Source organism: Diachasma alloeum, unplaced genomic scaffold, assembly GCF_001412515.2.
Source record: "Diachasma alloeum isolate Michigan unplaced genomic scaffold, Dall2.0 Dall_scaffold_00196, whole genome shotgun sequence".
NCBI lineage: Eukaryota > Metazoa > Arthropoda > Insecta > Hymenoptera > Braconidae > Diachasma > Diachasma alloeum.
Window position 1 is genome coordinate 407,784 of NW_021680361.1, and position 24,398 is coordinate 432,181.

Consider the following 24,398-nt stretch of genomic DNA (forward strand, 5'->3'; position numbering starts at 1 on the left):
TTGGATGGGTGCAAATGAATAAACAAATGAATAAACCTGCTACAACCGATTGGCAGCAAAGGTTGCGGAAAAGATACCCCCCAGTTTCCCGATGAATTTTCGAAGGGCCATTTGGTAGTCAAATAATTGGATCTGGTCTACCCCCACTCCCCCATTTTCCGTAAGCGCACGGCGTCCCCACTCTGGCGCCCACCACAATTTCCTAGAATTCTCTACCGACTGGCATCATCGCATCTATGCTAATATCAGCTATCAGATGGTATGCATCCATCTAGCGGACGGTAGCTCCGCTACAATTCTTCCGGGGGTACCGTTACTTCTTAAAAGGCAATGGAAGTTACCGTCGGAGTAAAAATTGGATTCCAAGTTTATTCGTCATCAGACGACTATTTAGCAAAACTCAAATTTTTACATCATCAATAATATTGGTATCTATTGTGTAAGAATTTGGGTTTTGCTAAATAGTCGTCTGACGGAAAAACTTGGAATCCGGTTTCCATTGTCTCTTAAATTTGCTATGAATTTTGAAATACTCCTTAAAATTGTCGGCATTTTGCTGTCCAATTATGTTAGTAACTCCCTGGTAATTTATCAACAATCATTACCGGTACTGGCGGCAAATTGCTGGTAATTTATCGGCAGAAAGGCTGTCCGGGAACCTCCTCATGTGGAACTACAGCTGGCAGCCACGAATGTAGCGATCTGCTGTATCCATTTAGTCAATATGATAGATGAGTACAATAGGAACCTGCATTATCGACCGGCGGTACGACGGGTTTTTCCATGGTTTCCCTTGCAGGCAGTATTGACCATGGCCAAAAAAAGTTGGGTCAGAGCCTAAATGTCCACAGCTACGTAAGCACACACATTTTCTCCACCTCCAGTTGTCCACGTAAACGATTGGCACATCACTGAAAGTACTCATGCTTGATTGCCACCCCCTTTAAATACACAAAAAAATTTACACAATTGAATTGTGCACCTGTATTAAGTCCGCACAAAAGTTTTGCACACATAGTATTGTCAACCTTTTAAAATTGTACATGCATCCAATTCCACAGAATCTTTCAACACACGGACATCGACACGCTCGTCAAGTGCACAACCATATTCTCCACATTATAGAATAACTTGTGGTAATTTAAATTTAATTTATCAACAGAAATGTAAAAAGTAATCTATTTGTCCGATATTCTGATTCTCACAAATGAGAATAATATTATTGAGTGTCACATCAACATAAATTACAAGGTTTGCGACTGATGGCATCGAGACGATGCTAGCGAGCCTGTTCGTTCTCTTTGCTTCGGACCACCGTGCTGATCACACGAGTGGATTATTGTTGTGTCAATTGTATTTTTCATTTTGTGGGTACCCACGTTTTTTTTCGTTTCCGAGCAGAGCAGCCACATTTTTCGTTACAACTAAAGAGATCAGTACTTTTTTTTATAAACTATATATTTTCCTCGTCTCATATTTAAAAGAGGGGATTTTCAATTAATTTGGAGATAAAAGATTTATAGAAATTAAGATTCGAAAGACTAAGAAAGAAAAATAAGAATAACTCAACGAGACATTTTTTTTATTGTGTCGAATCTCGGACTAGTCCCTTTCGGACTATTATTTATATTGAATACTAAATCTCAAGAAAGACATGAATGAAAAAGGCTATTATTGAAATTAAGTTTGTTATTTTGACTGGAATTAAATCCAAAAATGAATGTTTTGGAATGGTGGCATTTATTTCAAATTGTGTGCTCTTGTCACAGTATATTTTTTATGGATGTTTTTGAACAAACTTGAATTTAGCTTTAACATTATATTTAAATTTTACCTCTGATGGTTATTTGAATAGTTTTATATGATGGTATTTTGGGTTGAATTGTTTCTCTTTGTTGTCACATTCCTTGGTTTGGTTTTTCTGGAAAACGTTGTATTTCGTGTTCGATTCGACGATTTGCTATTTTTCAAAGTCGTATTGTTGCTGATGTTCAGGGTAATTATGCTTAATTTTATTTCAATTTTACGGTCAGTATTTTTTTTATAATGTCTAAAGTGTGTGAAAGAGTGAAAGAGGTAAGAAAACCCAAAATTTAAAAATTAGAAAGAAACTTTATCAGAAACTAATCATATCTACACATTGCGCGGTTCAAATTCCACAATGTGTAGATTGAAGAACACAGCGATATTTTATGTATTTTTATAAAACTGCACATCTAAAACAGGAAATTCAATTTTTTTCCGAAATGCCACACGTTTTTGGTGTGTTGTTGAAACTACACATTGAGGATTTTAAAACTCGCCATGTTTTACATGATTACTTATTAATTAATATTTATGTAATGTGGAGAATATGATTGTGCACCCGGCGAGAGTATCAATTTCCATGTCTTGAAAGGTTCTGTGGAATTGGATAAATATATAAAGGAATGGATGGAAATGAATATGTAATAGTTAGAGGTGAAGATTTTATTGCATGAGGGAGTAGCAAGGGAGGCATCTTTTGTATAGAGAGTAGTAAAAAAAATATATCATCGACCTCATAAATAATGTACGTCAAATATCATTTGCATCATAGAAAAATCACGTTGGAAAAAATTTCATTTATTTAGAAGACAATTTTCTATTTATCGCTATGAACAATCACGCTGCCTTTCGATGATAATTTATTTAATAATCGGAACAAGTTTGACGTGCGCTGGATCAACTAATCTGATGACGGCATCCATCAAAAAGCGTGCATCACCAATTAAATCCACGGGTTCAAGGTAGAAATTGGAGAGAAGCTGCGCCATAACGGTTTTCAGTTCCAGCATTGCAAATTTGGCCCCTATAGATTGGAGAAAACGGTAGTAAAATTGGCAGCATTATTTAATGTAATGAACATTGGCAGCCAACATTGTCAACCAACTTTACCTCAACTCTGACAACCAACATTACCTCAACATTGGTAGCCGACATTGCCCCAACGTTGACAGCCAACATTACCTCGACGTGAAAATGTTTTATCTTTCCCTGAATATTGGACATATGTTCCCTGAATGAACATTGTGCCAAAGTTGGCAGCCAACATTACACCCCAACGTTAAACTTTCTTACCTTTCCCTGAATATCGGTCTCAAAATTAATTTTTTCAACAATAAATGATGCAATCAACCTCATGATCGAACTCGGTCAAGATGGCATTGATCAGAATATTTTGAATCAGAATTGAATTCATTTGAACAATTATTTTTTCAGTTATCGTCCAAAAACGATCGGTCACACACACACACACATGTCCGAACTCGTGAGACCAAAATTAGTTATCCTGATGAAAAAATTGGAAATTTCGGATTTAACGAATACAACGCTACCATTCGAAAGCAAAAAATTGTGCGCTGATGAATGGAAAAAAAATTGAAATTGAGAAAAATGAACAATTACAGAAGGAGAAAGGAAAAAATATTTGCGAAAATGGGCGCGAATAATGTTAGGAGGATACAATCAGAAGATTAAGATCATTACCAATACAAGCTCTGGGGCCAAGACCGAAGGGTAGGTACGAATAAGGATGTCTGCCTTTAGATCTCTCAGGTGAAAATCTATCAGGATCGAATACATCTGGATTAGGCCAGAAATGAGGATCTCGATGAACATCGAATACGTGAACACAAACCTCAGTTCCTCGAGGGACGAAATAATCCTCTAAAATAATACAATTATCATTGAACTTCTGAAACTCATGAGAATACAACATTTTAATTGATGGCCAGGGTTATACTCAGTTTCGTGTCCTCGGCCACTTTACGAGATACTAGAGGAGCCACAGCATACAGCCGCATGGCCTCTTTGATACATTGTTGTAGGTAATGCATCCTCTGAACTTCTCTTATGGTAATTTTTTCCATGGGAATTCCGTTTAATACTTCATTGATTTCTTCCCGACATTTGTCCTTTCGGAAAAACGAATGTTCAAATATGAGAAGCAAATCAATCAATTGACTCATCCTGTATTAGATCAGCTTACCTGGATGTCTTTATGCTCTGCAAGAAGTAATGTTGTAAAACTCAGTGCTGTGGCTGTTGTATCATGACCCTTGAAAATAGGAATATCAATTTATTACATTGACGCTGCAAATGGAGAAATAGTGTTGGGAGACTTGGAGTCTCTCTGATTTCTGTGGTTGGAACAATTTTTATCAGATTTTTTTAAATTTCTTTGCGAGTTTGTCTTTCGTCTGAGCTGTTTTAACCCTCTATATTTAAAATTCTTTACTCACAGCAACCACGAACATATCAACTTCTTCCTGAATGCCCGCATCATCAATTGCCGAGGCTTTCCATGCAGCGATCAAAAGGTCGAGAAGCGCAAGTCTTTGACGGTTTTCTGCGAATAATTGTGATAATGAGATATTTAAGTAGTTGGTTGTAATTAGTGCCTTAAAAAAAATCTGTCGACCCTCAACTTTCCGTGTCCCCGCGCCCTTGGATTGAGTGAATTCACTCGTGAGACTACTGCGCAGTCTACTGCGTCGATGGCAGAAGCACACTAGGGTGAGCGTCCTGCGCAGGACGCTAATGTCAGAACAATTCCCGCAAACGAATGGATTTGGAAATAAAATGTATTTTCCTTCCAAATCCGTTGGGCGAGGTTTTTCCAAGGGACTGATTTAATTAATCAAATCAAAAATTTTCCGTACTTTTCTTGCCCTCAATTTCTTCTTGTGTATTTTCTTCCGATAATTCCTCCAAATATCTCCAGCCGTTCGCACGATGGTAATCTTTTCTCATTTGAATAATCTTCCCTGAAAATCCGTGTATTATTTTTAGCACCTTATCGTGCTGTTTTCCCATTTTTGTTAATGAGAAAATCCAATTATTCGATAACCAGGGTCTCATGAATCTGAAATTGATATGATGACTCAGTAGAGTTGTAGTCAAACTATTTGTGTTCTCATAATCCATGCATGAATGATCATCGGAAGCACCGATGAGCGGCAAATTCTGCATGAGCATTTGAGGAAAATCTCTTAATCTAAAATCCATAGCTTTATTACTGATGACAATTAAATGACGGATGAAGAAAATACCTGAATTGAAATATTTGTGCAGCGACGGGGATCGCATTGATGTAGGCGTATTGGTCTCGATCTTTGTCATCCAGAGATATTCCCATTGCCGTTTCTACAAGTACAGAAATTATGGGATTTCTGCTGCTGGAAGTCATTCCAAATAACTAATTACCACATATTATGTTGAGTGAGAGCCTCGAGAACATCTGCTCAACATTCTTAACAGCGACTCCGTCCTGTGCACTTGTTTCAGCTTTAAGAGACCTTACAAGTCGCTCAGTTTGCTCTGCAAATGTCTCCACAAATTTCTGGAGGAGAGAATTGGTGAATGCAGGATTCAACATCTTCCTTCGGCCGCGCCATTTATCCCCTGAAAATTGTCGATTATTAATCCGCTGTCATAGAACATCTGTTTTAATGTATAATTACTTTTACGGATACTGCATTCTAATTGGTTAACACGCATAGGCAGAAAATAATTGGTGTAATTATAATTTAATGATTCATTTTTTGTTCATTTTTTACGTTGGCGGGCGTAGGTACTACACACGTTCAAATTTTTGTCTCTATAAGTTATTTCATTAATGATGTCATCATACTGGTTATTATCAAGTTATAATCTGACCAAAATAATCGGAGTAATCATAATTTCATGGAGATACCTGTGCTTATCAAGAGGCCCTCATTCAACCAGGGTTCCAGGAGAGAAACATGTGTAGATTTTTCAATGGTATTGATATTAGACAGTATCAACTGGAAAAAAAAATCATGAGAAAAAAATTGATTCAAATACCCAGCAGGTGAAGTAGAATTTTTTAGATTGAATATTAACCTCAACATCATCCGGGTGTCGAATATTCACCACCGGTCGATGTAAAATCCAGTATTTATATGTGGGATAAAACTGTTTACTGAATTTTCTCAGTTGCAGAAAAATTTCGTCTGAAATTACACCATGAAGAACCATGGAACCATGGACCATGAAAGTGAAAGTAAAAGTTATGTAAAGTAAGCTATTTCGCAGAAATTATTTTTTCCCCAGTAGACCCCCGTTATAGTCGCACGTATGGGGGAATAGGGGAAGTGAATTCTAAGATTGCGACTGTATTTCGCTACACCCACCAGACGCTCACGCGAGGCGAGATTTCTGAAAACTTTTTTTTTTATCGTTATTTTTCATTCGTTTCAGGACATCAAAATACATAAGATACCCAAGTTTCAAGACTACATCATTTTTCTACCTTTTGGCCTCAGCGCATGGACTAAATTCCCTTCTCGGACACTCGAGCGCTACCCCCCACTCTCGGCAGCCTTATCGCTTTTTTTTGTCCTCTGTACGTAAACACAGAGGTCCAAATAATTCTGTTCGAAAATAAAACTATTCATTTCCTCTCATTTCTCTGAGAACTTGGGTCGACATTGTTTGTGGAGTGGAGGCCGGTGGAAAGTTGCTCATTTCTTGGAAATGGTACCCCTACAGCCCTTTCGATGAGCAACTAGCGAGAGCCTACTGTATAACGGGAGTTTCCGAAGAATATCTCCGTATCTAAGGGAGATAATGAAATTTTCGTTATAACCTTTTATGTAGAGTGAATTGAGAGCTACAAAAAAGGTCATGACAAAAATTTTACTATCTCCCTCAGATTTCGAGGTACTCATCGAAAACTGGCCAATACCCAAAATCGACTTGAACCGTTTTACCGCTTTGCTACTAAATTATTCCTAGATCTACGCGCTGAAAAATGATTAATTTGAATTAAATAAACTCTGCTTGAATCAAATAAAATTTATTCAATTCAAATAAACCATTCTCCCGAGTGGAAATTTTGGTCAGGTCCAAGTCAGGACTGGATCAAATCAGGCCTGACGATTGATCAGAAAATGATCTAATGACTGGATCAAGTCCTGATCAGTCATGTAACGCGGTTTTTAATCAAGACTTGATCAGGCCTAACAGTTCCGGATTTCATCAAGCTGACGTATTCAAACTTGATGACCTGTCTGCTGGAATCAATAATAATTATTAGTTATAACTAATTCAAAACAAAAGATAATTCAATTTTTTCGCGATAGATGGCCTCTCCTAATGAATCCCTATCGTAATTACCGTTGAAAAAACTTTCGTATTTTTTTCGATGGTGGGGATCGAACCGAGAACCTACGATTACTAATCCTAAGCCCTAACCACTAGACTATCGCGCTATTGTTATTACGAGGACTCCGTTTTGCCTATATGATCTGTATCTGGGTATTTGTTGACTTTGAGATTATATATGATCTCGCCGATTTGCGCGTATATTCAGAGAGAGAAAATTTGTTTAGTTATAATTTTATCCATTTCATTAATGGATAATAATTCTGATAATCATAACACTAATGAACAAATGGGAGCTTGATAAGTTTTTTCCAGTCAAGATAATTTGCTTGTGAGTGTGACACTTCGACTATATATAGTTATTGAGCCACCCCTCCTTGATTGATTAAAAATCAATTGAAAATTAATTAAAAATTTTAATTAATTAAAAATTTGATTTTCGGAAAAGGTTTGCTCAAAATAAGGTCATGTAGACCGGATCCGAACCTTATCATTTTGTCTTCCATTAACCCCGTTCAAATGAAAATCAATTGCATCAAATCCGCTCCGGGTCAAATTGGGTTTAGGCAACCTGACCTTAGACTGAGATCATGTCTACCTGATCAGAACTACATCTGAGCCTGTCTGAAATTTTGGGATCCGATCGAGTGGATCAAAACTTGGTCAGGTCCTCATCAGGCATCACCTGATCATGCCTACTTGACCAGAACTTGATCTGAACTCGCCGTTAGTTTTCGGGATCCGATCAACTGGATCAAAACTTGGTCAAGATCTCATCAGGCGTCGCCTGATCACGCCTACCTGAGCAGAACTTGTTCTGAACTCGCCGGCAGTTTTTGGAATCCGTTCCATTAGATCAAAACTTGGTCAAGTTCTCATCAGAAATCATCTGATCAGTCAAATCTTACGAAAACTGGATCAAGTTCTGATCATACTTTAGGCGGACCTGAAGCAATTTCCACTCGGGCTACTGGGTGGAGGATCACCTCGATGATACGTCTGGTGATGATAATTCAATATTTACCGACTGGCACAACGAAATCCAGGTAATTGCCAATGATGGGCAATCCTTTGGGTCCCGGAATCTTATCGACACATCGACCTATTCGACTGCGATGCAGACATATATTTATTGCCAGCAGAATTGCCACTGGAATCAATCCCAATATCACGATAGCAGAGAGTAAATCCATGTCTGATTCAATTAAATTATTCAGTACTGGTGATTTGGAACAACAATGATGACGTATTCACTTGACAAGTAAGACGGAATGAGAGGAATAGTTCCTGTTGGAATTATCTACACGTGGTTTTATTCTTCCTGCCGTGAAGATTAGTATTATAATTGAGGATGAGTAGTATATTCATAAAGTTCAAACTGATATGTACTTGACTTTTACAAGAAACCTATGTCGCTATCGTATGACATATGATAATGATAATCGTCATGTGCACGTGTAAATTGCATAAAGATGGATAGTGAAAGTTGTGAAGAAAAATCATTATCCGCGGCGGGACAGTAGAAGGTACTTGAATGGATTTGGAATGGACAATACCAAGGGGAAATAAGATTTGATTCTGATACTGACTTCGAAAACAAAAGTATCCAGTTCTTCCCGCATTCCACGGTCGTCAATTCCCTAGCCATTGCGTGATGCAGCAATCAAAAGGACGAGGAAGGTGAGTCGTTTGCGGCTCTCTAAAATTAATCAGATGTCAGAAAGATTATCAGTTCAACAGATAGTCGGAAATGCAGGGGTACAAAGGTCTCCTCCATTACCTCTTCTTGTAACATCAAATAGACTTATAATCAAATAAGGGAATTTGATCCTCTTGACCCTTGTAACTTTACTGTACCCTGAGACCCTTATGGCCCTTATGACTCTAAAGGCCCCAAGGGTCCGCAGAGGCACAAAGGGCCCCTGCGTTACCCTTTCTTGTAACATAAAATAGACTTATAATCAAATAAGAAATTTTGACACTCCTGACCCTTGTAACCTTGCTGTACCCCGAGACCCTTATGGCCCTTATGACTCTAAAGGCCCCAAGGGTCCGCAGGGGCACAAAGGTTCCCTCCGTTACCCCTTCTTGTAACATCAAATAGACTTATAATCAAATAAGGGAATTTGACCCTCTTGACCCTTGTAACCTTGCTGTACCCTGAGACCCTTATGACTCTAAAGGCCCCAAGGGTCCGCAGGGGCACAAAGGTCCCATCTGTTAACCTTCTTGTAACATCAAATAAACTTATAATAACCCGGAACCCGGAAAATAACACACGACAATGATAAAATCAATGTTACTGAAGTGAATCACTCCATTTTCGCATGGATCCTAATCAATGACTAACTGATGTGCGTACAACGATCACTCGATAGAGGTGTTGAGTTGTGCAGTCAGTCAAGCGCCCATCGATCGCCGATCAATGGTTAATGGCTTTCGATTGATCAATGATTGGCTAGCAATAGAGTTATAGTCCACCATCCACCAACACCTAGCTAACAATCTATCGGCTATGAACACTCTCCCCCTGTCGCAGAAATAAGCATTGAAAAATTATTGAAATTTGTAATTTACGAAAATAGAAGATCTCCTATTCAATCGAAATAACAGTTTTTCGAGGTATTAATAACCCTTTAAAAGTCATCACTGATTTTTCTTGTGATCCACTGACGAATGACGTAGAAATATTATCATGGAAGAACATGAATATTCTAATTCTATGAAGCATTATTCATTTACGAATTGGAACAAATTTGAGAGGCAGTGAATGATAATTGTGATATCATGTCAGTTATTATTTAGTTGAAATCTATGTCAATTGTTTTCAATAACAGCATTGTTATCGTATGCTATCTAGATGTATGGGGTTTAAGCGTATAAAAGAAGATTATGCGTTTCTCTGTGTGAAGTATTGAGAACGACTACGAAACCCACGAAACGAGAAATATGATTTCTCTTTCCTAGATCATCCAGACATTGGTCAGCAGTTCCACGGTGTCATGTGGATGTCATGATGAGCAGTCCCACGGTTTATGCAAGTCCAGCTTAGGTTGATGAACTGTTTGACTGTTTTAGTCTGTGTCGATGATGACACGAGACGGTATTAGTGAAGAAAACCGTGAGATTGCTTAGCTCAGCAAACTGGCGCTTTGACGAGTTTCGAGGACTTTGGAAGCAGCAGAGTACGATCAGGAGCAGAACAGAGCGGATCTCTGAGCTTGGGCCTTCAGCCGTAGGAAAAATCGAGTCAAAGTCCCATGTCGTAGCCATTAAAATGGCAATGCGTATACCGACCCAGTTCAATCCAATAGCGTGTAATATAATCAGTTTAATATACCATCGTTTGAGGTATTGAACACGCGAGTGGTTATTGAGAACTTCACCCTTCATATCCGTTGTCCAACATCCCTCCGAGTGAGCGAATCCACCGTGAGCTCACCGCCGAAGTTAGCCGAGGCTGGAGTGAACGGAAAACGATCCAAAATAGATCGGAGAACAAGTAAAGGACATTTACTTGAGTATAATCCCAGGGTTAAACTCAAAACGTCACATCTATAATATGTTTCTTCATAATATATTTATAATATTTGTTTTTGAAAATATATCATTGAAATGAGTTTCAATCAGAAAATAGGAACGGCCATAATTTCCGTTCCACACGAGGTAGGGCTAAGCGATCACCCTTCCAAATTCTAACCAGAACCGGAGCCGCACGCGACCCGTGTGGCGACTACTGTCGCTATTATTCTCATTCTATAAAACGTTATTTATTTAGGAATTGGAACAAATTTGAGAAGCACTGGATGCGCAGTTCTCAAGACCAGACCCGTTATCATTCGTACATCAGCTGCCAACTGCATTGGTTCAAGGTGAAAATTAAGAAGCAATCCTGCTATGACGGTTTTCATTTCCAACATTGCAAATTTTTGCCCTGAAAATAGAAGAAAACGTCAATCAGTGCGCAAATCAGGGTTGCCAGATTTTGGCGATTTATGGCCAAAACCTGTACAATTTTAAATGGGGTTACGTCACGATCTGGTAACACTGACGCAAATCCATCGCTGGATATCGTCCTACACGACAGATTAAATTGTGTTGAATGAATTTGCTGCATAATTGTGAAAACCATTCAATTAATCACCAATACAGTTTCTTGGTCCGGCACTAAATGGTACGTAAGCAAAAGCATGTCTTCCCTTTGAATTTTCTGGTAAAAATCTGTCAGGATCGAAGACATTTGGATGAGGCCAGTAATGTGGATCTCGATGCGTATCGAAAGCTTGAAGAGTTACCGTAACTCCTTTAGGTATGAAACAAGTTTCTGGATGGAAGATGAAAATTACAATTAACGTCAATTCTATAGTCGTTCTCCATAATTTGAGGAATAAAACAAATATACGGAGTTGTATGTCTTCAGTTGATTTCCGACCGAATGTGGGCACACCAGGATACAATCGCAGACACTTTTTGATGCATCGATCAAGGTAATTCAGCTTCTGTACATCTCTTATATTCATTTTCCCATTGACGTTCTCCCTCATGACTTCTTGTATTTCCTCTCTGCAGCGAGCCTTCAAAAACGTGATGGATCAATTATGAAGTGAGTCCATGGATCTACGCCATGGAACTATGGTAAGTAGTTAAATAACAATTCGATAATTTGAAAAAATGTTGGTCAAATGGGGAATTCTTTTCGATTGCAAGATCTGTAAGGATATTTTTCCGAGTTGTTAACATGAGTGATAACATGTTATGATTGATAACATGAGTGATAAAAGTTTCGATAGTTTCGCCATTTCTTCACTAGGAGATCTTAGAAATTAAATGTACATACCTGGATGTCTGTATCTTAGTTTTGAGGCTTTCTCCAAATTCTGCATGTTCATCAGGATGGTAAATAGAAATAATTGGCAAGTTTAGAACCCAGTATCTGTAAACAGGATAGTAGTCTCTTGCTGCATTTCTCCAAAATTGCCACAATTGTTCTGAAACACAGAATCAAACACAAAAATTCGTATTTATGATCATCAAATCATCTCGATATGGAATGAATTTGAAAAAAAGCATCGAAACATTTTTTGGATAAAATTTTCGCATTAACAAAAATTGTCTCAGGAAATGGTCTTCCACAACTGTTTACTACCAAGATGATCACACAACAAATTAACATGAAGATCATGACTTATTGCATCAATTTTTCGTTCCTAACTCAGGGAAATCATAATTACAATTTCTACGCTTATATTTCAGTACATTGCCATTTTTTTCTTCCGAATAAAAGCATTGTAATCGTTCAAATTTAAATTTTGGATTTTTTGTATTATATCACCTAATTATGATCCAAAAAATCCAAAATTACCATTTTTAGACCACGTCCGTACGTATGTGCGTGGTAAAGTTTTTCTTCAATAGTTCTCTCATGAATGGATGGAATTGAATCTTTTTTTTGAATGTAGGTCTTATTGAGTCCTATCGATCGCCATTAATTAAAATTTAATTCATCGATTAAAGTTTTTAATTTTTGAATTTTTTCGAAAATCGGTTGCCTCACGATAATTGAAACAAATGTTCTGACTTGATTGAATGATGGCTTAAAAAATTTGTTTGGATGTCCCTTCGACTGAGTTCGATAATGAAAGCGACAGCAATAATCGTTATTTGGATTTATTCGAAAATTTTCAACAATTTTGTACTTCAGTGGTTACAGTAGACTCTCGTTATAGTCGCACTCACGGGGCTGTAGGGGCAGCTGATTCTGAGAATGGGACTGTATTTCTCTTCCCCCACCAGGCGCTCACGGTAAGCCTAAATTCCGGGAATCGGGAGCGATAAGAAAATAACTTTTACTCCAATTATTTTTCTCTTCAATTTGCATTGAACATTTTTATTAAATATAAAAATGATTTTCATTAAACACTTTTATTAAATTAACAAAATGAATTGCGTTGAGCACTTTTAGTAAACTAATGAAATGAATAGAAATATTAATAACATCGCATTGTTCAATACACTCCAAAATTTATTCACTTCATTCAAATAAAAAGCAGGATTATGCACCACTGCAAAGACCCTCTCTTCGTGACAGTCAAGAGTGAACTGAATTTCTCTCTCGCAAATTCATTTTTCCTAAATTTTATTTCCCGAATTTCTTAGAAATGCAAAACAAAACCCATTCCGAGAAAACACAGGGGCATTTAAATCCACACCTCGGAGGTGGTACGGAGTGGGGGAAGCGCTCGAGCTCGAAAAAATCGATATGAGGGGAAATGCGACTATAACGAATGCGACTATAACGAGAGTCTACTGTACTCCCTAACACTTCGGTTCCCTAACATTTCAGTCGGAGAAGTTGACTTCCCCCACCATCGACAACGTAAATGTATTTGGGTAAATCTGTGTCTCCCTCTGCGCGACGGGACTGCGCAGTAAAATTACTCTCGGCGTGTGAGAGTGAAACAGGCAGATTCTTTCTCTCTGTTTATCTCTTTTCCAGCCCGCCTCCAAACGAAGAGTAAGGGCTTCCCGAACATTTAAATTCTTGAATTCTGAGATCAGAGGCTAAAATGTTAGGGAGTAACCACTGTAAGTTGAAAATCTGACAAAATTCGGTAAAAAGAAATTTTATTCAATCAGTCTTCACACGATTCTAGAATAAACCCCCTAGTATGAACCCCAAAAATAAAAAAAAAAATACTGAAAATTATTTGGCAAAGTCACACTAATTTATGGGATAATTTTCGATGGGATGCAGGGTAAATTTTACAGTTTCGGTACAAATTATCCTCACGTTTAGTAAATTATCCCGGGTCAACGGAGTCAATTTCACTATTAATCTCGCACTTCTCCTATTTAAGGTAAAAAAGTACTAAAAATCGAGTTTGCTCCACGATTACTTGACTTGTTTGGTAATTTCTCCCCAACTTCTTTCTCCCTGTAGAAATTCATTAAGAGGGGCGATTGACCGCGAAAAAAGTAAATTATCTTTTAATATTTTTATTCGTCGTTCTCATTTAACCCTTTGGATTAAATGAATATTCTAATATTATTGTTATAATAATTTTCCCTATGCAATTTAACCCGAATTTGGCAAAGGTCCAAATCGAATGAGTGTCCCACTCCATCCCACAACTCACAACTTTTTTTATGGTAGGGATGAAATGTATAATGAAAATTGATGTCATTATAATTACTCAATAACGAGGGAATGAAAAACAAATCTTGCTCCATTGTTGTTTAGAAAATTCATCAGAATTTGATTTTTTTAACGACCACTGATAAGATAATGGAAAATAAGGTAAGGTGATTAGGAAATCGATAATGAAACTTCCAATGAAAGTTTTAGAAAGTTGAATCTAACTAAGATGAATGGGCATCGTATTTGAGTCCAATGTCCCACTTTTTGGTAATGCTGTTCAGCTTCGTTTTTCTCAACTTTCGAAAATTTCTATTAATGATATTAGTGGAGGGAAGATATCAGAAAGGCCCACGAGCTTATGATTTATTTGAAGATTGATTTATTATTTATGTATGCATGTGGGAATCAATGTGTGTTCGTTTGTCCAGAACTGTTCCTATAACTTGAGAATGGTTAACGCAAACACTCTGAAATTGTGGCTGCTAATTGGTACTACTGAGACCCAAATTTGTGTTAAATTTCAGCTCGATCGGTTGAGCAGTTCCTGCGATACAGGGATTGTTCAACAACAGTTTTTTGAAGATATTTCTTGAACTAACCGATTCATTTTTTTCAGTTAATACCCGTCATACCTGTCGCTATCGTAACAAGGTCCATTAAATCGCAAAACCATCCCACCCCGAACAATGTAGTTTTATTCTCGTTCTTCCTTTTTTTCCACTGAAATTGCTTGTACGCATAACTTAAAAAATAATCGAGATAGAAACTTGGAACTTGGTAGGATTTTAGGTCTCTCATGACAAAGTTTGGAATTTCGGGTGATCTAAATCGGACCAGTAGTTTCGAAGATGTTGAACTTTGTATGTGAAACACCTTTGCTCAATATCTCAAAAACTACTGGTCCGATGTAATTGTTTTTTCAAAATGGCCACCTTGTGTTCATTTGGAGACAAGTAAAATTCTCGATGTGCATGGGAAATTCTGAAGGGATGCGGGGAATTCACTTCACCAGTCTTAGAATTATTCCCATCCTTATACATAAGCCTTCCAGTAAGAGTTGATCTCTCAATTCTAGGTGTCACACGCACAAATCCGAATTGCCTGGGGTGGGAGTATCCACCGGACAAACTTCTAATGCTGGAAGGTCAACATTCTTCGATCACCGTGGATGGAAAATACATGATTTCAAATTATACCTTATTAATCATTGGTTGAAATGAGAGCCGCACGTTAATCCATTTTTGATGGTCCACAATTGTCCCCATGTATGGCCGGCAATTAATGTTTTTCTGAAGAGACTCATATGATCGAGAGTTTTTCAACTGACGTAATGGTTTTTCTTCCACCACTACGCGCTATGACATTCATTTCTGTCCTTACCTGTGAAGGGCTTCTCAGTTCAAGTGAAGTCCGTCCATCGTGCCGTCCGGTCTCGCTACTTCAGTCAACTTGAATCTCATTTGTCAGTTACGCAAGTGAACAGCCAACAATAAACGGGAAAATGCAACGATTTTTCACGTTTCATAAAGTTAAAGTGCATGCAAAACAAAAATTCATCATTCATCAATTGTTGGGCCCAAAAAAGTTCGAATTATGTCATTTACAGCCAGGAAATGACTTCAGTAGTTCTCAATCAAAGTTGACGGTCAAAACAACCCTGTGCGCAGTTGGGTGCAGCGCCAATCGTTACAATGTACTTACGAGCCCTTTCGATGACGTGGAAATTCCATCTGGTTATCTACATCAGATCATTTGGAAAGATGTTGATAAGTGGTGGGATAAAACTGCCCTTGTATGTACCTAAACATTTTCTATGGTTATCTAATTGGCATTTTTCAGCCACCCATATTGACATTTTTTCACTGAACCAGCATTTAGTCCCCGAATAGAAATTTCGTCAGGCAGACCTTTTGGCAGAGAAGGCCCTGCTCCGGTATCGATACGGTATACTTGATTACGGCATGCTAGATCAGGGCCTGAAGGGGACCATATATATTTTCTTGTTAGCGTCCATTTTTGGTCCTACGAGTACCACGGCAAAGCGGTCTCACCCAGTCATAGCCGTGAATACTGGGGCTTGGCTGATACACTCGGAGGTCGCCCGGTATCCGAGAGCACCGTGAGTGACGCAGCACCCCCTGCGCCACGCAGCCTTCGGCACGGTAGCTAACACCTTGACTCGGGGAGTTGGTCCGCGACGGGGCTTTAGGCTCACCGCCCGATTTTCCGGTTGGCTTGCCCTATTACCACCATTAGCCAGTCGTTTTACTAGCCGCCTTCCAGGCCTCGGGTGTCTGTCGCCGATTTCTGTCGTGAGCCAGCTAGTCCGTCTGGCTGTCCTAACCGCCACCCGGAGACGCGCTCGGTTGGTAACTCAACCCTATTCTCTGCACTCCGCCGAGGGGTTTAGAGAACCCGAGAATTTAGAATTTAATAGAGAATCATTATTTTCTTTTGTCAATTTCATATATCTTATTCAGATTCCGAGATATGAGCAATAAACTAGTTGCGCAACTAGTTGAGCCAATACCACGCTCAGGATCGTATTCAGTGTGTGGATAGTAAGTGCGTAGACTGCCCGCGCTTTTATTTGGCGGGCTATATCTCTGTAAAGAATGGAGATGGGGACAAACTCAAACCCTTGCGATAACTACGTTGGACTCTTCCCTTTGATCCTTGCGATTACTCAATTCATCACTCCAATTAGATCCTTGCGATAACTACGTTTACTTCTCCGGTCTGATCCTTGTGATCGCCCCACCGCCCTCAGTCAATGTTCGCCCAGCAATGAGGCCATGGAACTCCTGAGATTTGGGGCTGTGAAAGATGGCTATGAACCCCCAAATCGTCTTCGAAGGCCATGGGGATTTCACGGCCATGCCCATGACCGCAGATACCGATCCGGTAGATACCGGTCATGAATTTCTGTGGTTCCCGGTAGCTTAGTCGGTAAGAGCGCCCGGCGCGTTCCTGGGAGACCCGGGTTCGATTCCCGGCTGGGTTAAGCGGAAATTTTTTCTCTGTAAATTCTAATTCTCTTGGAACTCTTAGAATTTTTTTTTTTTTTTGTAAATACCCATGACCGGTACCGATATTCATGACCGTGCCATAACGAGTGCTAATTGTTTCAGTTCCAATAAATTTACATCAATTTACTGATGCCACACATCCTGGGAAACCTCAAAAACGCCTCCGCTGTTCCCATTCTCGTTTTCACTGTCTAAATTAGTTTCTCATTGAGAGGCTGATCAATCTTCATTGAGAATCTTGTTGAATTTTCTCTGAAAACTGTTATTATTAATCTAGGTGTGTGCATCATCTGGGAGATCGTATTCATATGGGCAGTTGAGGCGATTATCTGGAAGATTTGCAACTTCTTTGCGACGAAATAGTGTGAGACCTGGGGATACGTTGGCAGTTGTTCTTCCTAATATTCCGGAGTATGCCATTGTCGTGTTAGGAGCGAGTGAAGCTGGAGTAAAGGTAATCTTCTGGTTTTCTCCATCACCCATTGCTTTTCCCTTTTTGTTACTCTTCATCACACTCGTTCATCCATTTGCCAATGAAAATTGGATAATTGATGAACTTACGAATTTTCAGGTGACATTATTAAACCCTGCGTTTACACCTTATGAAATGAGTGTACAAATTGGGAAGTCAGAAGCTATTGGAGTAATTACAACTCAGAAGAAATATCCAGTAATAGTAGAAGATCTAAAAGGAGGAAATTCGATCCGATTGCCAACCATTGTTATTCCGAGTGGGAGCGAGCCCATTCCTACAGGTGCAATAAACTTCAGGGATTTGATTGATGATGGAATTGAGGAATTCGAAAAAACTGGAGAACAAACTGGAATCGATGATAAAAATGATGGGTTTGTTCTACCGTATTCAAGTGGAACGAGTGGATTCCCTAAATGCGTTCAACTCACTCACAGGTTCGGAAAACTCACTAATCCAATCTCCATCAAGGAATAGATGCAAACCAATCAACACAAACCATTGATTTTTGCTCTTCATATTTTTTTTTTAGGAATATTGTCGCTAATTTAACACAACTCGAACATGTCACATCCCATTTCGATGGATTCTTGCAAACTCGTGGTGAGCACCAAGATATTGTACCTGTGTTTCTACCTTTCTACCATATTTATGGTTTTGTGGCGTGTCTCCAGCTCTATCTCAGGTAAATGAAGAATGAAAGTTGTTCTTTTGGAGTTAGTCCCATCATCCGATTCATCTTATCCCTAATTTTTCAAATCAATTAAAATTTTTTATAGCTCACAGCATGTTGGCCTCGTCCTCCCCCAGCCATTAGTATTTATAATTGGTTGTTTTTTTCAGGATGGGTGGAAAAGTCATTTGTATGCCCGAATTCACATCGAAAAATTTACTAGAAGTTCTTGAGAAAAATAGAACAACAGTACTAAACTTAGTACCTCCAGTAGTTCAACTTATGGTGAATGATGACAGTTTCAATAAAAAAGATATGGCAAGCCTCAAACGTGTTATATGCGGAGGAGCCCCCCTTGGACCTGAACTACTTACCAAATTCCACTCGAAAATGGGAACCACTATTAAGCAGGGCTATGGATTGACCGAGACCTCATCGGTAATATCAGTAGCGAATGCTTCGCCTCAGGAGTCTGTAGGCTCGTTAGTGGTAAATACCCAGGTCCGAATTGTTCGCAGAAATGATAAGTTTGGGCAAAACCTGGGGGCTAACGAAATAGGGGAAATTGTTGTGAAAGGACCACAGGTAATGGCAGGATACTTTAAAGATGTGAAGGCCACCACCGATTGTATGGATGGCGAGTGGTTCAAGACAGGTGATTTAGGTCGTTTTGATGAAAACGGTATGGATCATAATGAAGAAATAATAAGTATAAGTATAATCCGTCCAAATCAAAAGAATCACCAGAATGTACCGTAATCCATAATTGTATCCCCCTTCACTGGAGTGTGACATTATATTTACTAAACTTCCTTCTTCGTGAATGTTTTCACCCTTTGATAATTATTTTCAGGACATTTATTCATCACTGGACGTATGAAGGAGCTCATCAAAGTCAAGGGCTTCCAGGTGTCTCCAGCCGAGCTGGAGGACGTCATCATTGGCCACGAAAAAGTCGCAGACGTTGCAGTAATTGGAATACCCCACGAAAGACTCGGAGAAGTACCGAAAGCATTCATTGTACCAAAACCGAATATCAAAATCACAGAGAACGAAGTAAAACATTACGTTGCAGAGCGGCTATCCAAACATAAACATATCGATCAAGTAGAATTCATTGATGAAATCCCAAAAAGTGCAGCTGGAAAAATTCTTAGGAAGGAACTGCAAAAGCTATAATACGAAATTTATCTACTTTTTAGTAAAATCCAATACAAATGGACAATGAAACTCACCAGTCCAATTTTCATCAGTTATCAGAGACAATTGGCAGTATTTGTGTTGTATTTAAGACTAAACAATGGGCCCATTCGTGAATATCCTTACGCATAAATGTTTTGACAGAATCAATAAACTCGGTTCTGGCCTAATTCTCTTTGTCGGGTTTTCCATAAAGAAAATCTGCCCTTCCCCCTTCCAGAAATGCTGGAAAATCACCGAATCTTTCCAAATTTTCAACAGCTTCTCTCAACAGAACTTTCTGGGTGATATTCGCAATACAATGATGGAATTATTACGTGACAGGCAACCAGCACCAGTAGTCCCGTTAGCTCCAGTAGTTCCACCGGTACCACAAGTTCCACCAAAACCAGCGGTTCTACTAGCTCCATCTACTTCGACAGGCTCAACAACTCATGTACGGTTTCTTCGTCCATCTTGAGGAAGGCCTCACTGAGCAGAGCAACATCGAAATACAGATAATATCCCTATTACTTCTATTGCTTCCACCAGTAGTCATTTGAATGCTTTTACTAGTGCACCTAATTCTGCTCATTTACTTGTAGTAAATTCACTCAATCCAGAGGCGTGGGAACACGGAAAGTTGAGGGTCAACGGTTTTTTAGATTCTAACTACTACTAACTCCTTAGATATCTCATTATCACAATTACCCTTCGGCACTGGCCCCGGAATTTGCATTGGTAATGATCTCTATTTTCTGATTGTGTGAAACGTTCGTAAGGGTCCAATGAAGGGGCGAACCCAAACGATCATAAGGGTAAAACGGCAAATACTTTTTGTTGCAGTATGTGATTAAATGAATAATGAAAATTGAAGTCATTACCATAACCCAATAGCAAGGTAATAAAATAGTATATTGTGTCATTAGGACCGTAGACGAAGGTTTGCGATGAGTGCTGCTAACTCACACGAATCGCAAACCGACGTCACGGTCCGTATGACACATACTATTTTTTGTCATGAAGGCCCGTTGAAGGTGAGGGGGAGGGGAAGGGGAGGGGGCGCAGAAGCGGGGTCCAGGGGCCGCAGGCCCCGGTGGGGGGTTGGGGGGGGCGAAGCCCCCCCCACTGTAGAAAAACGAAATGACAAGTGAAGAGAAAATATTGAAGAAAAAGAGATGCAAAATCCTAAATTGAGATTCGAAAGAACGAATGCAAAAGTTGTAATTCACGGAGTCTGTCAAAAACATTCAAAAAACATCTAGATGAGAATGGAAATCTTCCTCCTCCTGAAATGGAAATTGCAACAAATTGAAAGAATAAAAAGAAGTATTAATCATTTTTCTAAATTTATTCTCATGGGAAAATCAACGTGTGAACATCTACAGTTTACAACTTTTCTTTTTCATCGTTCCTGTTCTTCTCACAACATACTCAAATTTTTCATCACATTTTAATAGAAATATATATATAATCTATTCAAAATAGATATATAACGAGAAAGTGAATATAATCTCTTTATTAAACTAATATTTTGACAATATAACCCTCAAGTTACGACTGACTCCCTAGCAACGGAATAACAACTCCTGATGTCATCGGCAATGACGGTGGCGCATCGTATTAGTGGTGAACGATCCGCCGAGTTTTCAAGCAAGTGACAGCGATAACCGCACACTTCATGTTGTATTCCTACGAAGGTTTTGTGGGTTGCCCATCTAGAAACTGTATGTTTTTATTGTCCTAGGGCTGCTAACTCGAGTTAACCATACCTGTGCTTCGTTTAACGGACCTGGTCTGTTAAACGCCATTTAGCTTCCCTCAAGACAGCTATAGTAGGCGCTACCTAACGGGCCTGAATGACGAAAAAAAAATTTTGATCCATTCTTCATCAGAAAGGTAATCAGCATGTGATTTTCTTTACTAACTATTAATATGGCATTAAACATTACTCTGTACATCATTATAAATTACAAAACAAAATTTGATTTTGCTCGTTGACCACTCATGTGGCGGAAAAATATCATTGAAAAAACCGAAAGATACTGTAATGGGAAAAAACACATTATCTCTCTCCCTCCTTCGCGCATGAGGTTGAATAGCACTGCTACCTATTTTGAAACCTGATTCGCACCCTTAGGGCTCGGAGATAATGTGAAGTATGAGAATGAGGACAGGAATTAATTGCTGTGCACGTTACTTTGTTAATATTAACAAAGTTAAGAAAATTTTTTTTTATGAATTGATGAATTTATAAATGCTTCATCTGCAATATTGTTCAGGCTTGACATGACTATTCCATATATACTTCTCGTTTCTTACATAGAGTGAATTCTTTCAAAGTCAACGAAACTGTTCATCTCCATGATGCTAATCATTATTGTGACGCGTATGCTTCAATACGCGTTTCAGAAATATTATTTTAGTATTTTCATTTCAGTTTCGGAAACTAGTTTTTATGCAAAATGCTGGAGAGACAGACTCACGGTGACGCGCGAGTCCGACTTGTTGTTGAAGAGATCAACTAATTTGAATAGGTTTGTTTTTCCGTTTTATTATCCAGTTATGATAATTCAAATAATTGTTCATTCATCCATTGAACATATAATTAATTTCAATTCTTGACATTTCTAATTTCTTGGGTCTGGAAAACAAATTTTGGCCTCAGGAGTTCACGCTCAAGTATTCAATCTAATTTTTCGTTCATTTATTTAAAAGACAATTTTTCATTTATCATTATAAACAATCACACTACAATTCGATGATAATTTATTTAATAATCGGAACTAATTTCACGTGCACTGGTTCACCAAATCTGATGATGAAATCCATCAAAAATCGTACATCACCAATTAAATCCACGGGTTCAAGGCAGAAATTGGAGAGAACCTTCGCCATAACGGTTCTTATTTCCAGCAGTGCAAACTTGGCCCCTAAAATTAGAGAAAACGCTAATAAAATTAACAACATATCAATAAAATTAGCACGATTAGCACTTCAATTTTAATAGTTCCATTGAGTTGATGAAAAAATGAAAAAATTAAAGGATAGAAATACCGTACGAAAAAAATGGCGAGTTGATGAATGGGAAAAAATTGAAATTGAAAAAATGATGAATTAAACAAGTGGGAAATTGCTTTCGCCACAGCATAGTCAATATATTTTTTCTAAGCAAATGGCAATTTGATTTCGAATGGAATTTCTATGCGGTTGTATTTTAGATTGAATTCAATGATTCATTGAATTCATCATTGTCCCAAGGTTGGCAGCTAACATTGCCTCAACGTTGACAGCGAACATTGCCCCAAAGTTGGTAGCCAAGATTGTCCTAACGTTGAAGTTGTGATTTTTGAAATCACAAGGCCAAAATTAGTTATCCTGCCACAAAAAATAGGAAATTTCGGATTTTACGAATACAATGCTTCCATTTTGGAAGTAAAAAAGGAGAAATTGAAAACCATTTGCGAAAGCGGGTAAAAATAATGTGAGGGGTACACAATCAGAAAATGTAGATCATTACCAATACAAGTTCTGGGGCCAAAACCGAAGGGTAGGTATGAATAAGGATGTCTGCCTTTAGATCTCTCCGGTGAAAATCTATCAGGATCGAATACATCTGGATTAGGCCAGAAATTAGGATCGTGATGCGTAGCATGTATGTGAACACAAACCTCAGTTCCTCGAGGGATGAAATAATCCTCTAAAATAACAATTATCATTGAACGTTTGAAACTCATTGGAATACGACATGTCGTTTGATGGCTAGGATTATACTCAGTTTCGTGTCCTCGGTCACTTTTCGCGATACTAGAGGAGCCACAGTGTACAACCGCATGGCCTCTTTGATGCATTGTTGCAGGTAATGCATCCTCTGAACTTCTTTCATGGTAATTTTCCCCGTTGGAATTCCGTTTAATACTTCATTGACTTCTTCCCGACATTTGTCCTTTCGGGAAAATCAATGTTTAAATATGAGAAGCAAATCAATCAATTGACACATCCTGTATTAGATCCGCTTACCTGGATCTCCTTATGCTTTGCAAGAAGTAATGTTGTAAAACTCAGTGCTGCCGCTGTAGTATCGTGACCCTTAAAAATAAGAATCTGAATTTATTACATTGCAGTTGCAACTGGAGAAGTAGTACTAGGAGACTTAGAATCTATGATTTCTAATCTTGGTGGAGTTTTTATGAAAAGATTTTTTTTCAATCTCCTTGCGAGTTCATGTTTCGGTTGAGCTGTTTTAACCCTCTGAATTAAGAATGTTTTACGCACAGCAGCCACGAACATATCAACTTCTTCCTGAATGCCCTCATCGTCAATTGCGGCGGCTTTCCATGCGGCGATCAGGAGGTCGAGAAGCGCAAGTTTTCGGCGATTTTCTATGAATAATTGTGATAATGAGATATCTAAGTAGTTAGTAGTAGTTAATGCCAAAAAAAACGGTAAATATATAGTATCACTCCCCCCCCTCCGATTTCGTTCAAATTTACAGGGATGGCAGTATTCCCCGAGATTAGATAATCCCTGAAATATTAGGTGTCGGAAACAATTAGGAGGGAAGTTATGGAACAATGAATGTCACTTACCTTCCCGCTCTCTGCGCTACCCGGGGCCAACGACGTGGACGTGGCGGTTTCTGGCCCCTCAGACAACACATGTTGATACATTTAGAGACAACGGATAAACACAGAGATGGTATGAATGTATAATATACAATGGCGCAACAACGGTCCCTCTCAATTTACCACCGCCGCC

At 38.7% G+C, this 24,398-nt stretch overlaps 4 protein-coding genes across 8 annotated transcripts in view; 1 reads left to right on the forward strand and 3 right to left on the reverse strand.

Annotated features, from left to right (window-relative positions):
• Positions 1 to 2,563: 2,563 nt before the first annotated feature.
• On the reverse strand, positions 2,564 to 8,446 carry LOC107048697 (cytochrome P450 4C1). The gene is made up of 11 exons (XM_015272019.1): positions 8,174 to 8,446; positions 5,887 to 5,996; positions 5,717 to 5,807; positions 5,227 to 5,424; positions 5,073 to 5,166; positions 4,683 to 4,885; positions 4,263 to 4,369; positions 4,010 to 4,078; positions 3,764 to 3,935; positions 3,508 to 3,687; positions 2,564 to 2,830 (listed from the first exon to the last, which is right to left on the reverse strand). Exons 1-11 carry the CDS (start codon positions 8,340 to 8,342, stop codon positions 2,667 to 2,669), a joined length of 1,557 nt encoding a protein of 518 aa, XP_015127505.1. The 5' UTR covers positions 8,343 to 8,446; the 3' UTR covers positions 2,564 to 2,666.
• Positions 8,447 to 8,673: 227 nt separating this feature from the next.
• Positions 8,674 to 20,061, forward strand: LOC107048699 (4-coumarate--CoA ligase 1). Of its 4 annotated transcripts, none has more exons than XM_015272021.2 (9): positions 8,674 to 8,829; positions 10,928 to 11,458; positions 11,570 to 11,636; positions 11,719 to 11,784; positions 17,594 to 17,770; positions 17,888 to 18,225; positions 18,321 to 18,473; positions 18,632 to 19,143; positions 19,315 to 20,061. In XM_015272021.2, exons 4-9 carry the CDS (start codon positions 11,761 to 11,763, stop codon positions 19,638 to 19,640), a joined length of 1,530 nt encoding a protein of 509 aa, XP_015127507.1. In that variant the 5' UTR covers positions 8,674 to 8,829; positions 10,928 to 11,458; positions 11,570 to 11,636; positions 11,719 to 11,760; the 3' UTR covers positions 19,641 to 20,061. The 4 variants fall into 4 exon arrangements, with proteins under 4 accessions (XP_015127507.1, XP_028982663.1, XP_028982661.1 ...); XM_029126830.1 differs by having other exon boundaries at positions 10,928 to 11,323; positions 11,459 to 11,636; XM_029126828.1 differs by having other exon boundaries at positions 10,928 to 11,636.
• Positions 10,920 to 11,693, reverse strand: LOC107048685 (probable cytochrome P450 4p3). Its single transcript, XM_029126831.1, has 3 exons — positions 11,552 to 11,693; positions 11,294 to 11,473; positions 10,920 to 11,083 (listed from the first exon to the last, which is right to left on the reverse strand). The coding sequence occupies exons 1-3, from the start codon at positions 11,691 to 11,693 to the stop codon at positions 10,920 to 10,922; spliced, it is 486 nt and encodes a 161-aa protein (XP_028982664.1).
• A 2,262-nt stretch (positions 20,062 to 22,323) lies between the features above and the next one.
• LOC107048698 (cytochrome P450 4C1) overlaps positions 22,324 to 24,398 on the reverse strand; it is a 6,615-nt gene continuing 4,540 nt past the window's right edge. Inside the window, exons 7-12 of one of the 2 annotated variants that reach the window (XR_001461693.2) lie at positions 23,916 to 24,022; positions 23,661 to 23,729; positions 23,415 to 23,586; positions 23,312 to 23,340; positions 23,161 to 23,237; positions 22,486 to 22,573 (exon numbers count right to left, since the gene is read on the reverse strand). Coding sequence is in view for 1 of the 2 variants with exons in the window: in XM_015272020.2 (XP_015127506.1) it covers positions 22,410 to 22,573; positions 23,161 to 23,340; positions 23,415 to 23,586; positions 23,661 to 23,729; positions 23,916 to 24,022 (692 nt within the window). In the remaining variant the exon portion in view is untranslated. Of the gene's footprint in view, positions 22,574 to 23,160; positions 23,341 to 23,414; positions 23,587 to 23,660; positions 23,730 to 23,915; positions 24,023 to 24,398 lie in introns of both variants that reach the window. The other variant, XM_015272020.2, reaches the window with a different exon arrangement.

Excerpts from the sequence above, each read along its gene's own strand:
- LOC107048697 (XM_015272019.1), bottom strand. The coding sequence starts at position 8,342 with ATGGATTTACTCTCTGCTATCGTGATATTGGGATTGATTCCAGTGGCA. Across the intron at positions 5,808-5,886 it reads GACACCCGGATGATGTTGAG|TTGATACTGTCTAATATCAA; the intron begins GTTAATATTCAA and ends TTTTTTTTCCAG. Across the intron at positions 3,936-4,009 it reads CAGAGCATAAAGACATCCAG|GACAAATGTCGGGAAGAAAT; the intron begins GTAAGCTGATCT and ends TTTTTCCGAAAG.
- LOC107048685 (XM_029126831.1), bottom strand. The coding sequence starts at position 11,693 with ATGAGGGAGAACGTCAATGGGAAAATGAATATAAGAGATGTACAGAAG. Across the intron at positions 11,474-11,551 it reads AACTGAAGACATACAACTCC|AAACTTGTTTCATACCTAAA; the intron begins GTATATTTGTTT and ends TCTTCCATCCAG. Across the intron at positions 11,084-11,293 it reads CGGACCAAGAAACTGTATTG|GGCAAAAATTTGCAATGTTG; the intron begins GTGATTAATTGA and ends TTCTATTTTCAG.
- LOC107048699 (XM_029126828.1), top strand. The coding sequence starts at position 11,761 with ATGGATCTACGCCATGGAACTATG. Across the intron at positions 11,785-17,593 it reads ATCTACGCCATGGAACTATG|GTGTGTGCATCATCTGGGAG; the intron begins GTAAGTAGTTAA and ends TTATTAATCTAG. Across the intron at positions 17,771-17,887 it reads CGAGTGAAGCTGGAGTAAAG|GTGACATTATTAAACCCTGC; the intron begins GTAATCTTCTGG and ends ACGAATTTTCAG.